This window comes from Pongo abelii, chromosome 1 (genome assembly GCF_028885655.2).
Source record: "Pongo abelii isolate AG06213 chromosome 1, NHGRI_mPonAbe1-v2.0_pri, whole genome shotgun sequence".
In the NCBI taxonomy this organism is placed as follows: Eukaryota; Metazoa; Chordata; class Mammalia; order Primates; family Hominidae; genus Pongo; species Pongo abelii.
In genome coordinates this window covers 28526856-28540872 of record NC_071985.2, presented here as the reverse complement: position 1 = coordinate 28540872, position 14017 = coordinate 28526856, and the positions used below count along the sequence as shown (strand labels likewise).

The following is a 14017-nucleotide window of genomic DNA, read 5'->3' as shown; positions in this document are numbered from 1 at the left end:
CAACCCCCATGGCTACCAGGCCCTGGGGAGCCCTCGCTTCTACCCTCAGGACCTCCCTGTCCGGCTCAATAGCTCTGGGCCAGTTCATTTCGCCACAGCCCGGAGCCGCTCGGAAAGCAAAGATTAAAGGGGAAAGTCGCAGCTGTATATTTATGTTTTCATTGCTAGAAGGGAATTGATTTCCGTGCATTTATTTTGGTAGTTGTAATACACAAGGGCGGATTTGCGTCACCCGAGCAACTTGCCGGTGGAGATAAAGTTGCACAAATATTGAAAGGGGAAGTGCTAGGAGTCATTATAGAGTTTTTCTCCGGAAGAAATAAGGACTTCTGCAGTATCCTAAAATACTAAGGCCGCTTCTATTTTGAGACCAATCTCGCAGGCACATCCGCTCATTTAGTCCGAGTTTGAGCCCATCAAAAAACAGGAGATGACCTGAACTCCGGCGAGCCCAGGGTTTCCTGCTGCTTTCTTGGTTCTGAAGAGTGGGGAGTAAGGAGGGCGGGAGTCTGCGGGCTCAGAACTCGGCGAGGGGCCTGCAGGGGCCAGGATTGGGCCTGGGGAAGGGGTAGAGGGGGCGCCGGGGGTCGCTCTAAAGACTTGTATTTCGCGTTTGCCTCCGGGAGCTGGGAGTAAGGCCTTGGATGGCGCCGATGCGGTTGCGAGGAAGCCGAGGCCTGGGAGAGCAAGGGGCGCGCAGGCGAAGTTGCAACTTGCAATCCAGCCGCGGGCCTGGCGGAGAAAGGGAGGCTCGCGGCGCGGCAAGGAGTCGGCGGGCCTGGTGGCCTCGCTTTCGCCGCATCTGCCCGTCGCTCCGGGCCTTGAATCTCCGCAAATGCGAGTTGTGGGCGCCTCAGGGAACCCCGAGGGCTCGCATTCCCCCGGGTCTGTATCCCGTGCCCACCCCGGAGCGTCGCAAACCTTGGAAAGGATGAAAGCGGATAGGGGAATCTTATTTCTTAAGAGAGAGGGTGAGGGCGCGCGGCGCGGGTAAGGAGTAAATGCACCTCTTTCACAACTGTGAGTTTGGGCTTAGGCCGAGGTCTAAATGTTTGCAGTCAAATTAGAATCGCAATCAAACTGGAAGTGGCACTAGAAAGCAGAGGGCTCACGGCCTCCGCTACGCACACTCCCACCGAAGGCTCACCAGAACCCTCAGCCAGCGCCTCAATTGCCCATCTTGTACTTGTCGCTCCTTTGCCTTCACCTTGACACAGAAAAACTGGTCTTATTACGTCTATCGCCCCAGGTACCCCTACGCTCAGCCAAACACACCCATCTATCTCTGGAAATAGCACCTCTCTCCTGGCTGCGTGGAACAGGGGAAGAAAACCTTTCAGTAAAAGAGAGATGCAGAGCGGGAGAGCTGGAGGGCGGGAGGAGGGAGAGAGAGAGGGAGAGAGAGAGATCTTAGTGCTGGCTGATCGGAAGTGATTGATAATTTTCCAGGAGAAAGTCAAAAGCTTAAAAGGATAGCATCCGCATCAAGGGGCTAGGGAAAGCACCGGAAATTAATTTTATAAGCCCAAACCCTGAACTCGAGATAGGCATGGCAAGTTCACTTGCCTTTCTGGGTTTATTTGGTGAGGAGCCTTCGTGCTAAAGGGAAATAAAAATGCCACAGAATCTCTGTTAGGAGATGCTTATTAGGGCAATCGAAAACAAAAGTTTTCGTGGTTTCATTATTCGTATTATTTTATTTTCTTCCTGAAAATGTGCAAGAACAGCTCATCTGGGTGGCCTGTGGTTTGTTTGGGAGAGGGGTGGGGAAATTCATTCTGACTATAATTTAAAAGAGAAGAAATTCTTAAAATAGAGATGTCGATGTTGCACAAAACCTCCACCACCAACACCCTGCGTTCTAAAGACCCAAGGCACGAATGGAAGACGTTGACCACCACGCAGCTCCTCCTGCAACCAGGCCCAGGGGGTTCCTGGGGAAGCTGTCACAGAATTGAAAGCAGTATTGAACCCCACGGAAATAAACACGGAAATGTGTTCGTTGTTTGCAAAACAACGAACCCCACGTGATCCGGAGATGTGGTGGAGGAGCGAGGCTAACATTTCCTACAACCTTCCGCAAAGGATAGAAGCGCGTGCCGCTCTCCCGGGTTTCGGGAGGCAGCCTGTTTTGTAGCCTCTGAGGCTCCGGGGAAAGGTTTGGCTGCTTCTAAGGGAGACGTTTGGAGCCATCCGTCTTATTTTGTTTGAAAAGTCCCTCGTTCAAGTTGTCACTGTGTGACAGCTCAGAATAAAACCAATTTGCGGCCGCCCCTCCTCCTCGCTTCCCGGAGGATCTCCTGGGAGGCACGAGGCGGACGCGGTGCTGAGTTGGGCCGGGACTCAGGGCGGCAACATTTGGGCAAGGGCCCTGGAAAGATGAGGGGCTTTGCCGAGGACACGGACTCCTGGAATAAAAGCAGAATGAGGTCAAGAGAAGGGAAGCAAAGGGGCCAAAGCGCGCTCCGCTCTCCACCGGGAGGCGGGCTTTGCAGAGCCCTAAAGAGTGAGATTACCGTCCCTTCCCCACCCCCCCAACTCGCCCCGGGTGACAAGCGCTTCAGGTAAGCTCCTGTGATCAACCCTCCTTGCCCCGTGGCGGTTCGGAGCTGCAGAAGTTAGAAGAGAGTCAGAGCCCTCCGGAGCGGCTGCCTGGTCCCTACGCAAAGTAGCAAGAAGCACTGCGATGTGCGCTACTAAGCCCACGCTGCCGCCGCAAACACTTTGGCGTGGCCGGGGCGTGGCTAGGGTCCGGCCACGCCCCCTCGTTCCTAATTCCCCTCCACTCCCCGCTCCCATTGGTCACGAGGATGACCAATGAGCGCTCGGATCGAGGTCCTACCCCAGGCCTGACTCGAAAGCTCCTGCCAAAACTTTGGGAGTTTTTGGAGACGAGTTTTTTTTTTTTTTTTTTCTATTACTTTTTTTCCCCTCTAACTAACGGATTATTATTGTTGTTGTTTTAAATTTAGCTCTTAGGGCTTAGCTATTTGGGTTTTCTTGCGGTGTCCGGCTCCCGTCTCCCTGGCTCCCCCGCCCGCCCTGCGGCCCCAGCGCCCCTCGCTCTCCTCCAGCCCGCGAGGAGTGCGGGCGCCGCGCCGCCTTTAAAGCGAGGCCAGGGAGCCAGGCGGTGACCGGCCGAGATCCGGCCCTCGCCTCCTCCCTCGGTGGCGCTAGGGCTCCCGGCCTCTCTTCCTCAGTGCGGGCGGAGAAGCGAAAGAGGATCGCCCTCGGCTGCCGCCGCCTTCTCCGGGACTCGCGCGCCCCTCCCCGCGCGCCCACCCACCCAGTCCGGCTGGACTGCGGCAGACGCGTGGCTCACCCCGGCAGGATGTTCGCAGCCGGGCTGGCTCCCTTCTACGCCTCCAACTTCAGCCTCTGGTCGGCCGCTTACTGCTCCTCGGCCGGCCCAGGCGGCTGCTCCTTCCCCTTGGACCCCGCCGCCGTCAAAAAGCCCTCCTTCTGCATCGCAGACATTCTGCACGCCGGCGTGGGGGATCTGGGGGCGGCCCCGGAGGGCCTGGCAGGGGCCTCGGCCGCCGCCCTCACCGCGCACTTGGGCTCGGTTCACCCGCACGCCTCTTTCCAAGCGGCGGCCAGATCCCCGCTTCGACCCACCCCAGTGGTGGCGCCCTCCGAAGTCCCGGCTGGCTTCCCGCAGCGGCTGTCTCCGCTCTCAGCCGCCTACCACCACCATCACCCGCAGCAACAACAACAGCAGCAGCAACAGCCGCAGCAGCAACAGCCACCGCAGCAACAGCCTCCGCCTCCGCCCCGGGCTGGCGCCCTGCAGCCCCCGGCCTCGGGGACGCGAGTGGTTCCGAACCCCCACCATAGTGGCTCGGCCCCGGCCCCCTCCAGCAAAGACCTCAAATTTGGAATTGACCGCATTTTATCTGCAGAATTTGACCCAAAAGTCAAAGAAGGCAACACGCTGAGAGGTAGGTCTTGGGCGGGAGGCTGCAGGCCTCTGACCACTGACCCACTCCCCGGACCCCGGGCTGGCTTGGGGTGCCTTTGAATGTTTTTACAATTAAGGACAAATCGGTAAAACGGGAGAGAAGAAAACGAATTGTAAGAAAACTACAAAACATTAGGTCTAAAACTCACCTGTTCTATGTAAAACAAACAAAAAATGACTCCAGGGATTCTTTAAAAATACGTCTTAGAATCAATATTTATAAAAATGGTTGGTGTAATTATCTGCTAAAATGACTGATCTCTTTAATAATGTATCTAGAGACAATTATATTTTCTGACAGCTAAAGCATTTTTGGGAAACACTTTCGCATTTATCTGATTTCTAGTAAAAATTTCACCCAGGAAATGTAAATAATAAACAAAACCGCCTAGATGAGCGGGCAGAGTGGGGCCTCCTTGGGGCGGAGGTTTTGGGTCTGTGGCATTCTTGGAAGACACGTGAAAGTGAGGCCGTAAGCCGATTTATGTAAAGCCTTTACTTACTATATGCGTGCATATGGACGTGAGGGACACACAGGAACTTTTCGTGCGTCGCTCCTTGGCAACTGTTGGGAGAGAGAGGTTTCAGCGCCGAGGCGGGTTCTCTCTTGACTTCGCTCAATAAAAGTTAATCCAGGGCAAGGGGAAGGGGAGGAACAAATCAGCGGAGAGTGTGAGTGTGTCCGAGATGTAACCTGCTATCCTTTTCCCTTGTCCCCAGATCTCACTTCCCTGCTAACCGGTGGGCGGCCCGCCGGGGTGCACCTCTCAGGCCTGCAACCCTCGGCCGGCCAGTTCTTCGCATCTCTAGATCCCATTAACGAGGCTTCTGCCATCCTGAGTCCCTTAAACTCGAACCCAAGAAATTCAGTTCAGCATCAGTTCCAAGACACGTTTCCAGGTACGGAAAAACTCCAGAGTACTGCCTAACGGGCGAGCCGACTAACAGTCAGAAATCTCAGGACTGACGCCTCCAGGGCGGCCACAGTGTCGCAATCTCACAACTGGGGCGGGAGGCTACGGAGTCAGGAGAGAGAAACCGAAAGATTTCTCAGCGAGCTAGCGCTCTCTTCGGATGGTTCCCCTTGAAAAGGAGTAGAGGGGCCTGGAGAGCCCAGAAAGTGTGTGCGTGGACGCTGGGGTGGGGGGCTTTCTCGAAGTCTTTTCGCCCCAGAGGGCTTGAAAAATGCAGCATCGATGTTGCTTATTAACATATACACATTTTGGGATGACCTCAAACACTTGTGCTTGGCGAGCTTATGTCTGGGTGCCTGGACACATGCGGGAATAAACACACACACACACACACACACACACACACGAGATAATTCAGGGCTGTCATCATTCAGGCCCGAGGGACATTTTTGTCTACTCTTCGTAGGCCTGATGGCCACTCATGAGGTTTATGTTTTTCTCTTGGAATTAAAAGATAAGCCGCCAGGCTTCTCCACACCACACTCGCTTTAGGTCTTCCGACTGTCGTGTAAAATTCCTCCTTAGAGGGGCCATTCGGTGTGTGCGCGAAGGACTTTCTGAATGAGGGTGGAATCGACAGTTAACACGAAACAGTTTCAAGCCTTACAGGGACCCCCAGGCTGGCAGGTCAAGGACTGGACACTGAATGGCCCTCTTGTCTTTCTTCCCTCTGGCTCCTGTTCTGCGGCAGGTCCCTACGCTGTGCTCACGAAGGACACCATGCCGCAGACGTACAAAAGGAAGCGCTCATGGTCGCGTGCTGTGTTCTCCAACCTGCAGAGGAAAGGCCTGGAGAAAAGGTTTGAGATTCAGAAGTACGTGACCAAGCCGGACCGAAAGCAGCTGGCGGCGATGCTGGGCCTCACGGACGCACAGGTAAGGCAGTTCCGGCCCCAGCGCACAGCGCCCTCGGGCGGGCAGCAGCGCACGGCCTAGTCTGGCAGGCCCCCTCCATCCCGGCCTACTGGCCTCCTGCGGTGGAAACGCAAGATCTTGACTTTCAAGAGGCTTTGTGGACTACGCAACTTGAGGCAGGAGAAGAGGAGGGTGGAGATGGGGTGAGGGAGAAGGACCGAGAGAAGAGCTCATCCCCAAGATGTGTGTCAACAAGCACTGCATGTTTATTTTGGCCAGCAGGCTAAAGAACCACGGAGAAAGCAAAAGCGCCGCTGGAAAAAACATTGATGTACTCAACTGTAGTGCAATTCGCTGTGGGAGGCAGTTTATTTCAGAAAAGATAAAAACCCAAAGGCAAGAGATTGTTGTTGGGTTTTTTTTCCTCTCACCCTCCCTCCTTCCTCCTCCTCCTGCTGCTTCTGCTGGATTGTGAAATCCGCAGTTGTGAGGAAGTGAAAATATAATTTCAAACGGAATTAGTTAGCTCCAGGAGGGCAGGGAGTCCGCTTGGAGCGGCCACACATTACAAGGCTTAGGCTCTGAAGAAAATCTGAAGGAAGGGGAGAGGTGAGGGAAAGAAAGAAAGAAAAATGATTCTCTTAGAATACCCAAGAGCATTTTAGCAGGTTCTGCCTATTTGAATTTTTTCAAGGCCATAGGAAATGTTTTGTGGCTGAATTAATTTTTTTCTTTTTCTTAAATTTAAGAACTGGGCTTCCCCCCCCCCCCACCCCCGAGCTTTGACTGTGGAAGAGTCACTCTTGTGCACCCCGTAGCACTGGCTCTGGCTCTGGGGTGCTGATCGTCCCCAGCAGGTCAGAAGCCAGAGGCAGGCTTCTTTTTCTTAGCTCCTTGGTCCCCCAACTGCTGTCTCTGTTTCTTTCTGACCTCCATTACACAACTCTCCTCCCCAGTACACACACACACACACACACACACACACACACACACACACACGAGGAGCCCAGCCGTTTTCCACCAGCTGTGGATGTTATTTTTAAAAGGGAAGCTGGAACTTGTGTGAATGCGTTGGGTCCCCCAGGGGATCGTATATATCTGTATAGATTCTCTGCCCCATCTCTATCCCCTTCCTTAATTTTGCACACATTTAATTCCATTGTTTTCTGAGCCCCCAGGAGAATTTGTTTATCCTTAACAGGGGCAGGGTCCTTGTCAGCTTTTGCGTACAAACACATCAAAGAAACGCTGTCTTACTGAAAGCCCAACAGTGCCCCCACCCTACTGTGATTAACAGTTTAAAACCCCTTTCCCTTTCTGCTTCCCGTGTTTCCTTTTTTGAAAAAAGTATTGCTTTTATAGGGACTTGCTTTGGGTAGTGGCAGTAGAGGAGAGGGCCAACTTAGAGCAGGAATTCTTAACACTGGCGCACCAAACCCTTGACATTGTAAGCAATATCTTGGGTATATGTGTATTTTTCTGGGCTAGGAGTCCATAACTTTAATCAGATTCTCATGGGGGTCCTGACAGAAAAAAAAAAAACATGGATTTAGAGTAGAGAGAGAGTATGTTGGGGGTCGGGTGCAGGAATCTGCCTTTCCAACAGTCACCCAGGTCATTTTAGTCCTGGGGCTTGAGGGTTGCATTTTGAAAACGGTCTCAGTGGGTTCCCTAGGCCAGGATTCCTGGCTTCTTGTGTTCCCCTGGGCTGCCCCTTGGCTCCTGCGCCTACCACAGTGCGTGGTCCTTGGTAGAGTCGTCAAGTAAGCGTTGCTTTTTCACTCAGGGAGGTGGCTTGCGGGTGCACGCGAGTCGGATAGGAGCAAACCTGGGTCTCATCTCGGTGTCTCTTCTTGTCTCCCATGTCTGGCGCGGCGCAGGTGAAGGTGTGGTTCCAGAACCGGCGGATGAAGTGGCGGCACTCCAAGGAGGCCCAGGCCCAAAAGGACAAGGACAAGGACAAGGAGGCTGGCGAGAAGCCATCAGGTGGAGCCCCGGCTGCGAATGGCGAGCAGGACGAGAGGAGCCCCAGCCGCTCCGAAGGCGAGGCTGAGAGCGAGAGCAGCGACTCGGAGTCCCTGGACATGGCCCCCAGCGACACGGAGCGGACTGAGGGGAGTGAGCGTTCTCTGCACCAAACAACAGTTATTAAGGCCCCGGTCACTGGCGCTCTCATCACCGCCAGCAGTGCTGGGAGTGGTGGGAGCAGCGGCGGCGGCGGCAGTAGTTTCAGCTTCAGCAGCGCCAGCAGTCTTAGTAGCAGCAGCACCAGTGCGGGTTGCGCCAGCAGCCTTGGCGGCGGCGGCGCCTCGGAGCTTCTCCCTGCGCCACAGCCCACAGCCAGCAGCTCTTCCAAAAGCCCCGAGCCAGCCCAAGGCGCGCTTGGCGGCTTATAGACTGTACTAGGGCGGAGGGGATCCGGGCCTTGCGTGCAGCCTCCCAGCCATGGGCTGGGTTTTGTGCTTACTGTATGTTGGCGACTTGGCAGGGCAGGAGACGCAGCGTGGAGCCTACCTCCCGACATTCATGCTTCGCCCCACGCTGCTCCGACTGGCTGCAGCAGACACTGCCCAGAGCAGAGGGGAGTCTCAGTGTCCTGCTAGCCAGCCGAACACTTCTCTCCGGAAGCAGGCTGGTTCGACTGTGAGGTGTTTGACTAAACTGTTTCTCTAACTCGCCCCAGGGGTCGTGGCTCAAAGGCACTTACGACGCCTTAAATTTGTAAATAAAATGTTTACTACGGTTTGTAAAGGCCGCTTGGCTTTGCTGGGGGTTGTTAAGGCCAGAGATCTACAACCGGACCTTAGTCCCGGGGACACTGTAGAATGCAGCAGCTGAAGGTGGGGGGCTGGAGTTTCAGGGGAAGTGGCTCAACCTCAGAGACATCTTGTTACAGACATCAGAGATGGGCGTCTGGGTTTAGAGGCTTCTAATTAAGAGATTTCTAGCGCCAACTGCCACTGAAAGTGCCCTCTGAGACCCTGAGTAGCATGAGAGTGGAGCAGGCCATAGAAACTGTTAGGCCAGTGCAACAGATGGTTTCCCTATCCACAGTATGGACGAAATGAGTTCCTAGAGTACTCAGAGTTGGAATGGGGAAGGCAGTGATGCCAGGCGGGGTCAATCTAGGCACAGCTGTAATCACTACTTGAACGTGAAGCGTGGGCCCAGAGCCCTGCACAAACTTTCCCTTGTTCCGGGATGGGGTAGAGGACAGGTTTGCAATGTTGCTGAGGAAAGGACAGACATGACACAGTGGTTAGAGCTGGAAGCTTGGGTCTTAGAGTGCCAGGGTCCTGGTTGTAAACATGCCAAACAAAGGGGTGACTTCTTCAAGGTTAAGCAGAGGCACAGCCCAGATCAGAACTTGGACTTCCTGGCCTACACGTGGCCACGGATAGAACTGTGAAGTTGCATCCTCCATTCCCTCATCCACGCAAAAATTTTCCTTTGCAATTTGGCCACTGGAGGCACCTAGATGAGCTCTTTCTCCCCAAAGCTGCTGAGAGTCGTGAGGCAGTTTCCCCATCCCACTGCAGCTGGAAAATATATAGTAAACCTTGACACTGCTACTAGGATGGGCAATTCGAAGATTTTTTGTTTGTTTGTTTCTTTTAAAGCTGAAAAGTTAAACCTCTCTCCAAGACCTGTCCTCCCGCTTGTAACTGTGAAATGTCTGGAGTTGCTAAAAGCTCTTTGGGGGGATTTTATAGCAAATAGATTTCCTTGGGAAATCCTGATCAGCCTCAGTGCCAATCTCTTCGGCACTGAGCATGTGAAGGACACAAGGTCTCTGGCAGACCCAGCATCCAGGCAGGGTGGCCAGTTCTCAGAATGAGTTGAGGAGAGGTGCTGAAGTCAGAGAGCCTAGGACACACCTCAGTCCCTTGGCCAGAGTGGGAAAGTTCTCAGCGGTCCTCTGTCTTGCTTATCTCCTCCACTTTTAGACATTCCCCTGGAGCTCATTCCAGGATCTCTGTTCTAGACTTTTCCATCCAGGGGTGAAATAGAGGCAGCAGATTGAGGCTTCTTTCACTTGCATAGCCAGATACAAGATACAGATAACAAGTCCCAAAGCCAACACGTGGATGCAAAGATGATCATTTCCTGACCCAGCCAACCTCCTAAGTCCCCAAATCGAGATGATTCAAGAGCAGTGAGAATGGAGTGGGGGCAGAATGATCAGAGTTGTACAATTTAGTCAAGAGAAAAGAAAAAGCATACCACAAGGGACCCCATCTTCAATAGGAACATGAACTAGCTGTTATCCCTAATTGTGCGGCAAGAGTTTCCAGGCCAGGGCAGCCTCCCCACCTGCTCTGGGTGCGGGCCAGGGCTGGGATAGTTTCTTCAAGCCTTCCACAGGTTCTGCTGCCAAACTTCAGGATTCCCTCTGTACCTCAGTTTTGTCTGCATTATCGATATCAATTTCCCCTGACCCCAAATATTGAAATTCTGGAAGCAGGATATCCCAAGCACATCGAATTTTGAGGCACTTCAATCCAGCTCTGGCGTTAAGGAGAATAACGCTTGGGCACACACACTTAGCTGAGGAGCGGAGCCTAGGGAAGAAAGTGGGGAGGGTGCTTTATACAAACCGCACCTTCCCCTGCTCCTCACCTGGCCCTGGAGGTTTCCGCTACCGCCAAACCCAGACCGTAGGTCCACGCCCGGGCCCCGGGGCTTTGAAAGTGAAGAAAATCATCATCCGGGAATGTCATGATGTGATTTCAGGTAGAATTCTGCCTTATTTAGGCCAGCTTTCGTCAGGCCAGGGGGCACGGCGGAGCTGGGGGGCTCAGGGACGAAGTGAGCCGGGGAGGCGAGCACCTGAGGGCGGGAGTCAGAAGGACGAGTACCATCCTAGTGCTCGCAGGAGGCGCCCCTGCCTCCGCCACCCCCACCCCCAGTTTCTAGACAGTTATCACGTGGAGTTCTTGCGGGGCTTTACCCTAGCAGTGGAGTTCTTCCACATTTCATCAGAATCGGAATATCACAAGCCCTGGAGAAGTTACAGTTCATTTGGAAGAAGGGTAGCCACGGGTGGCCGGGAGGAAAGGCTAAAATTTGGCCGGATAGTCCCATCCCGGGGCTGCTCGCTCGACTCCGGGTACTGGGGTCTTCTTGGCAGCGCAAAATGCTAGCAAGGGCGGCCAGGCAGCTAGAAATTCTTCAACCAAGACCTAGAGTTTTCAGACCCGGAAGAGAAGGCCCAGCGCGGACCGTGCGGGGCGCCAGAACCGCCCAGGGTTGAGGCTTGGAGCAGGAGAGAGCGCGCGGGCCCCGGAGCAGAGCAGAGCAGAACAGAGCCGCGGCCCCCGCCCCTCCTGCACACAACCCGAGACTCCAGCCAGCGATTGCTCTTTGCTCTGAGCAAAGCTTTGCCTAGCCCGCCGAAGTCCCCGCGGCGCGGAGCCCTCGGAAAAAGGCTACCAAGGTGCACAGAGGCTCACAGAGGGATGGTGACCACGGTGCGTTTCCCTTGGGGCGGGGGTGGGGACTCAATACCCATCCTCCATCCCCTCCAACGTGGACGCACACAGACCTGCAGACTCGTATAGACACAGGAGAGACAGGCAGTCTACTGGCTATTTCAGCACTTTGTGGGTAAAACCACGCGAATAAATTTCCCCATTCTCCTCCATATGGCAAAGCAGAGAGGAGCCTCTGCCGCCTTATTCAGCCTGTGTGGGTGGGTAGGGCGCTTGTTTCCACAGAGAAGTTGCCTAGCGCCAAGTTCCGCGGACTAAACCACTGAAGGCTGGCGCCGCGTTTCTTCCCGTTTGCCCGCTTCAGTCGAGAGTGGGCAGAGACATCCATGTGAGCAGTGTGTCTCCCTCGCCTTCCTGTGCCCGCCCCCCCCCCCCCAGGCCAAAGTCTTCAGCCCCCGGGGCAGGTCCAGGCGAGGTCCTGCTTCCATGGGAGGCTCAGGTCATTATACCAGCCAAGGAGATTTCCCGCTTCTCTCCCTCTACTCCCTGCAAAGAGTCGTGTGGATTGTAGGCGGGCTCAGACTCTGCTTGCCACAAATCCCTCTGACATCCTTTGCACCTCAGAGGCAACCATAAAGGAACCCCAGTCACTCTGGGATCTTTTCTCTGGCTGCCCTCTCTACCCAGGATCTAGAGTTTGATGTTGGCAGGGGTTGAACTAGGTTGTGACCAGCGCAGGGCAGGCGCAGTAAGAGCCCCTAGGCTTCTTTTCAAGGTGTCAGAAGCCGAAGAAACAGGAGAGTGAAACCTGGGTTCTCCTGTCTGGGAAGGCAACCGCCAACAAAAGCTTCGGAGTCGGGAGAGGGGTGTGGTAGAAACCAGGGCTTGTAGCAGTGGATTTTCTGCGGGCACCTGGACTTGACTTGATCTGTTAAGCTTTAACCTGTTGAGCTTTAATCTGTTTCCACAGATCTGAACCCACCTCTCCTCAAGCCCATGCCTACCTGAGACTCTCAGTGGGCTGGATGGAGCAAGAAACGGGGGAAGAGAAGTCAGAGGCTGAGGTTGATGCACTCTCCCATCGTTTTCAGGCATCCTAGTCCCCTCTCCGGCTTCTTCCTCCCTTAAGAAAAAGTAGGCAATCTCAGCCCTCCCCCACGTGATGTAGTGACACCGCTTTAAAGATGACCAAGAGGACCCTAAACATGCCGGGACATCACATTCCCCTTCTTTAGCCTTGTGAGTTGGAAAGGACTGATTGCACACTCCAACGTATTTGTGAAGATGCGAGTTTTAAGGAGGATTTTAACTACAGGTGTTTGAGCTAGGGAATATTTTTTTTAAATCCGACACTTTGATTTAACTCATGCACTCATCTAGCTCACAGCCTCCATTTTTGAGGTCATGATGAGATTGGCTGGCATCCCAAACACAAACTAGTTGGCTTTCTCTGAAGCTTCCCTTCACACACTGGGATATTACAACCCATAGTGCCTACCCTCTGCCACAGCCACTCTTGGGGAATCCAGACTGCTTACACAGGGTGGGGAGCACTTTCTAAGATTCCCTTCAACTCAAGTTCTAGCAGAGCAGCAGCCTCCACGAGGATCCCTGGGCCCTGAGGACAGGTGAGCTCAGAGAAGCCCTGGCCCTTTAATCCCTTCCCTGTCCTTGCCCCCTGTCATTTTAGAAATCAGGAATAGAAGTCTCCACAGGTATGATTGTTCTCGACTCCCTCGTTTTTGGATTGAAGTAACAGAGGCTGAGATATGTGAGAATACTTGCCCAAGGTGCCCTGGAGAGTGAGTGCCAGGACCAGGATGGGCCTTGGGTCAGGGCCTCCTGCAGTACGCAGGAACATGAAAGCTGGTGCCAGACACTCCCGAGCAACCAGATTCTGATCCAAATTATCAAAGCTCAATGGGTTTTTAAAAAGATCACGAGGTTCAACCACTGCCTGGGATGTTGGGCTCCCATTAGCTCCTTCTCTTCCCCTTGGTGGTTCCTGAGGGGTCTGGGAGTCGCAGGTCTGGGACTCCCTTGGGTTGATACACTGTCCTCCACTCTGCACTGACCTAATAGCAGTGTTAGCTTTGCTAATAGTGTGTAGGATCCCAGCCACACTGTGCTCACGAAAGGAATTGACATCCATGGTGCTTTTCGACTTCCATTGATCATTGCTGACACTTAGGATTCTGGGCAGAATGTGGAGATCGAGGTCCAATCATGCCTGCCTGGCAGCCCCTGCGCTGGATCCTTCTTTCTTCCTCTAGCCTCGGATTCAGCTGAAGCCATGGCAGATAGTAAGCCTCACTCTCTAGCACAGTCCACCCTGCGCAACACATGAGGAACCAGAAGGAGACCTTGGAGGTGGCAGCGGCAGCATCGCCTGACATGCACCCCGAACTTGCCTCTCTGGAGACCCTCAACGACTCTCTGGGTTGGAGGGCTTATTCGAGGAGACCGGCAGGAGAAGTGTGCAGGAAAAAGCGGGCCTGATCCCAGCCCAGCGTAGGAGGTCCGAACTAACCCCAGAGGCATTCATTCATTCATTCACTCACCCACCAATAACTAGCTACATGACCTTGGAAAATTCATCTAATCACTTGGTTTGTTTTCTCTGTGTAATGGGATATAATCAAAGGTACCTAACTCATAAATTGCTGTAAGACTTCATGACAGTTAAAAAAAAAATGAGAACAGTGGCTGGTATACAATTAATGCTATAGGCTTAGATGTTACTGCATTCCTTCATCCATTCATTTTTTTCATTGCAGTATTTATTGGGATCCTTG

At 53.7% G+C, this 14017-nt stretch overlaps 1 protein-coding gene across 1 annotated transcript; it reads left to right on the top strand.

Annotated features, from left to right (window-relative positions):
• Positions 1-737: 737 nt before the first annotated feature.
• On the top strand, positions 738-8541 carry HLX (H2.0 like homeobox). The gene is made up of 4 exons (XM_002809430.4): positions 738-3941; positions 4682-4861; positions 5627-5811; positions 7671-8541. Exons 1-4 carry the CDS (start codon positions 3332-3334, stop codon positions 8184-8186), a joined length of 1491 nt encoding a protein of 496 aa, XP_002809476.1. The 5' UTR covers positions 738-3331; the 3' UTR covers positions 8187-8541.
• The last annotated feature ends 5476 nt before the right edge of the window (positions 8542-14017 follow it).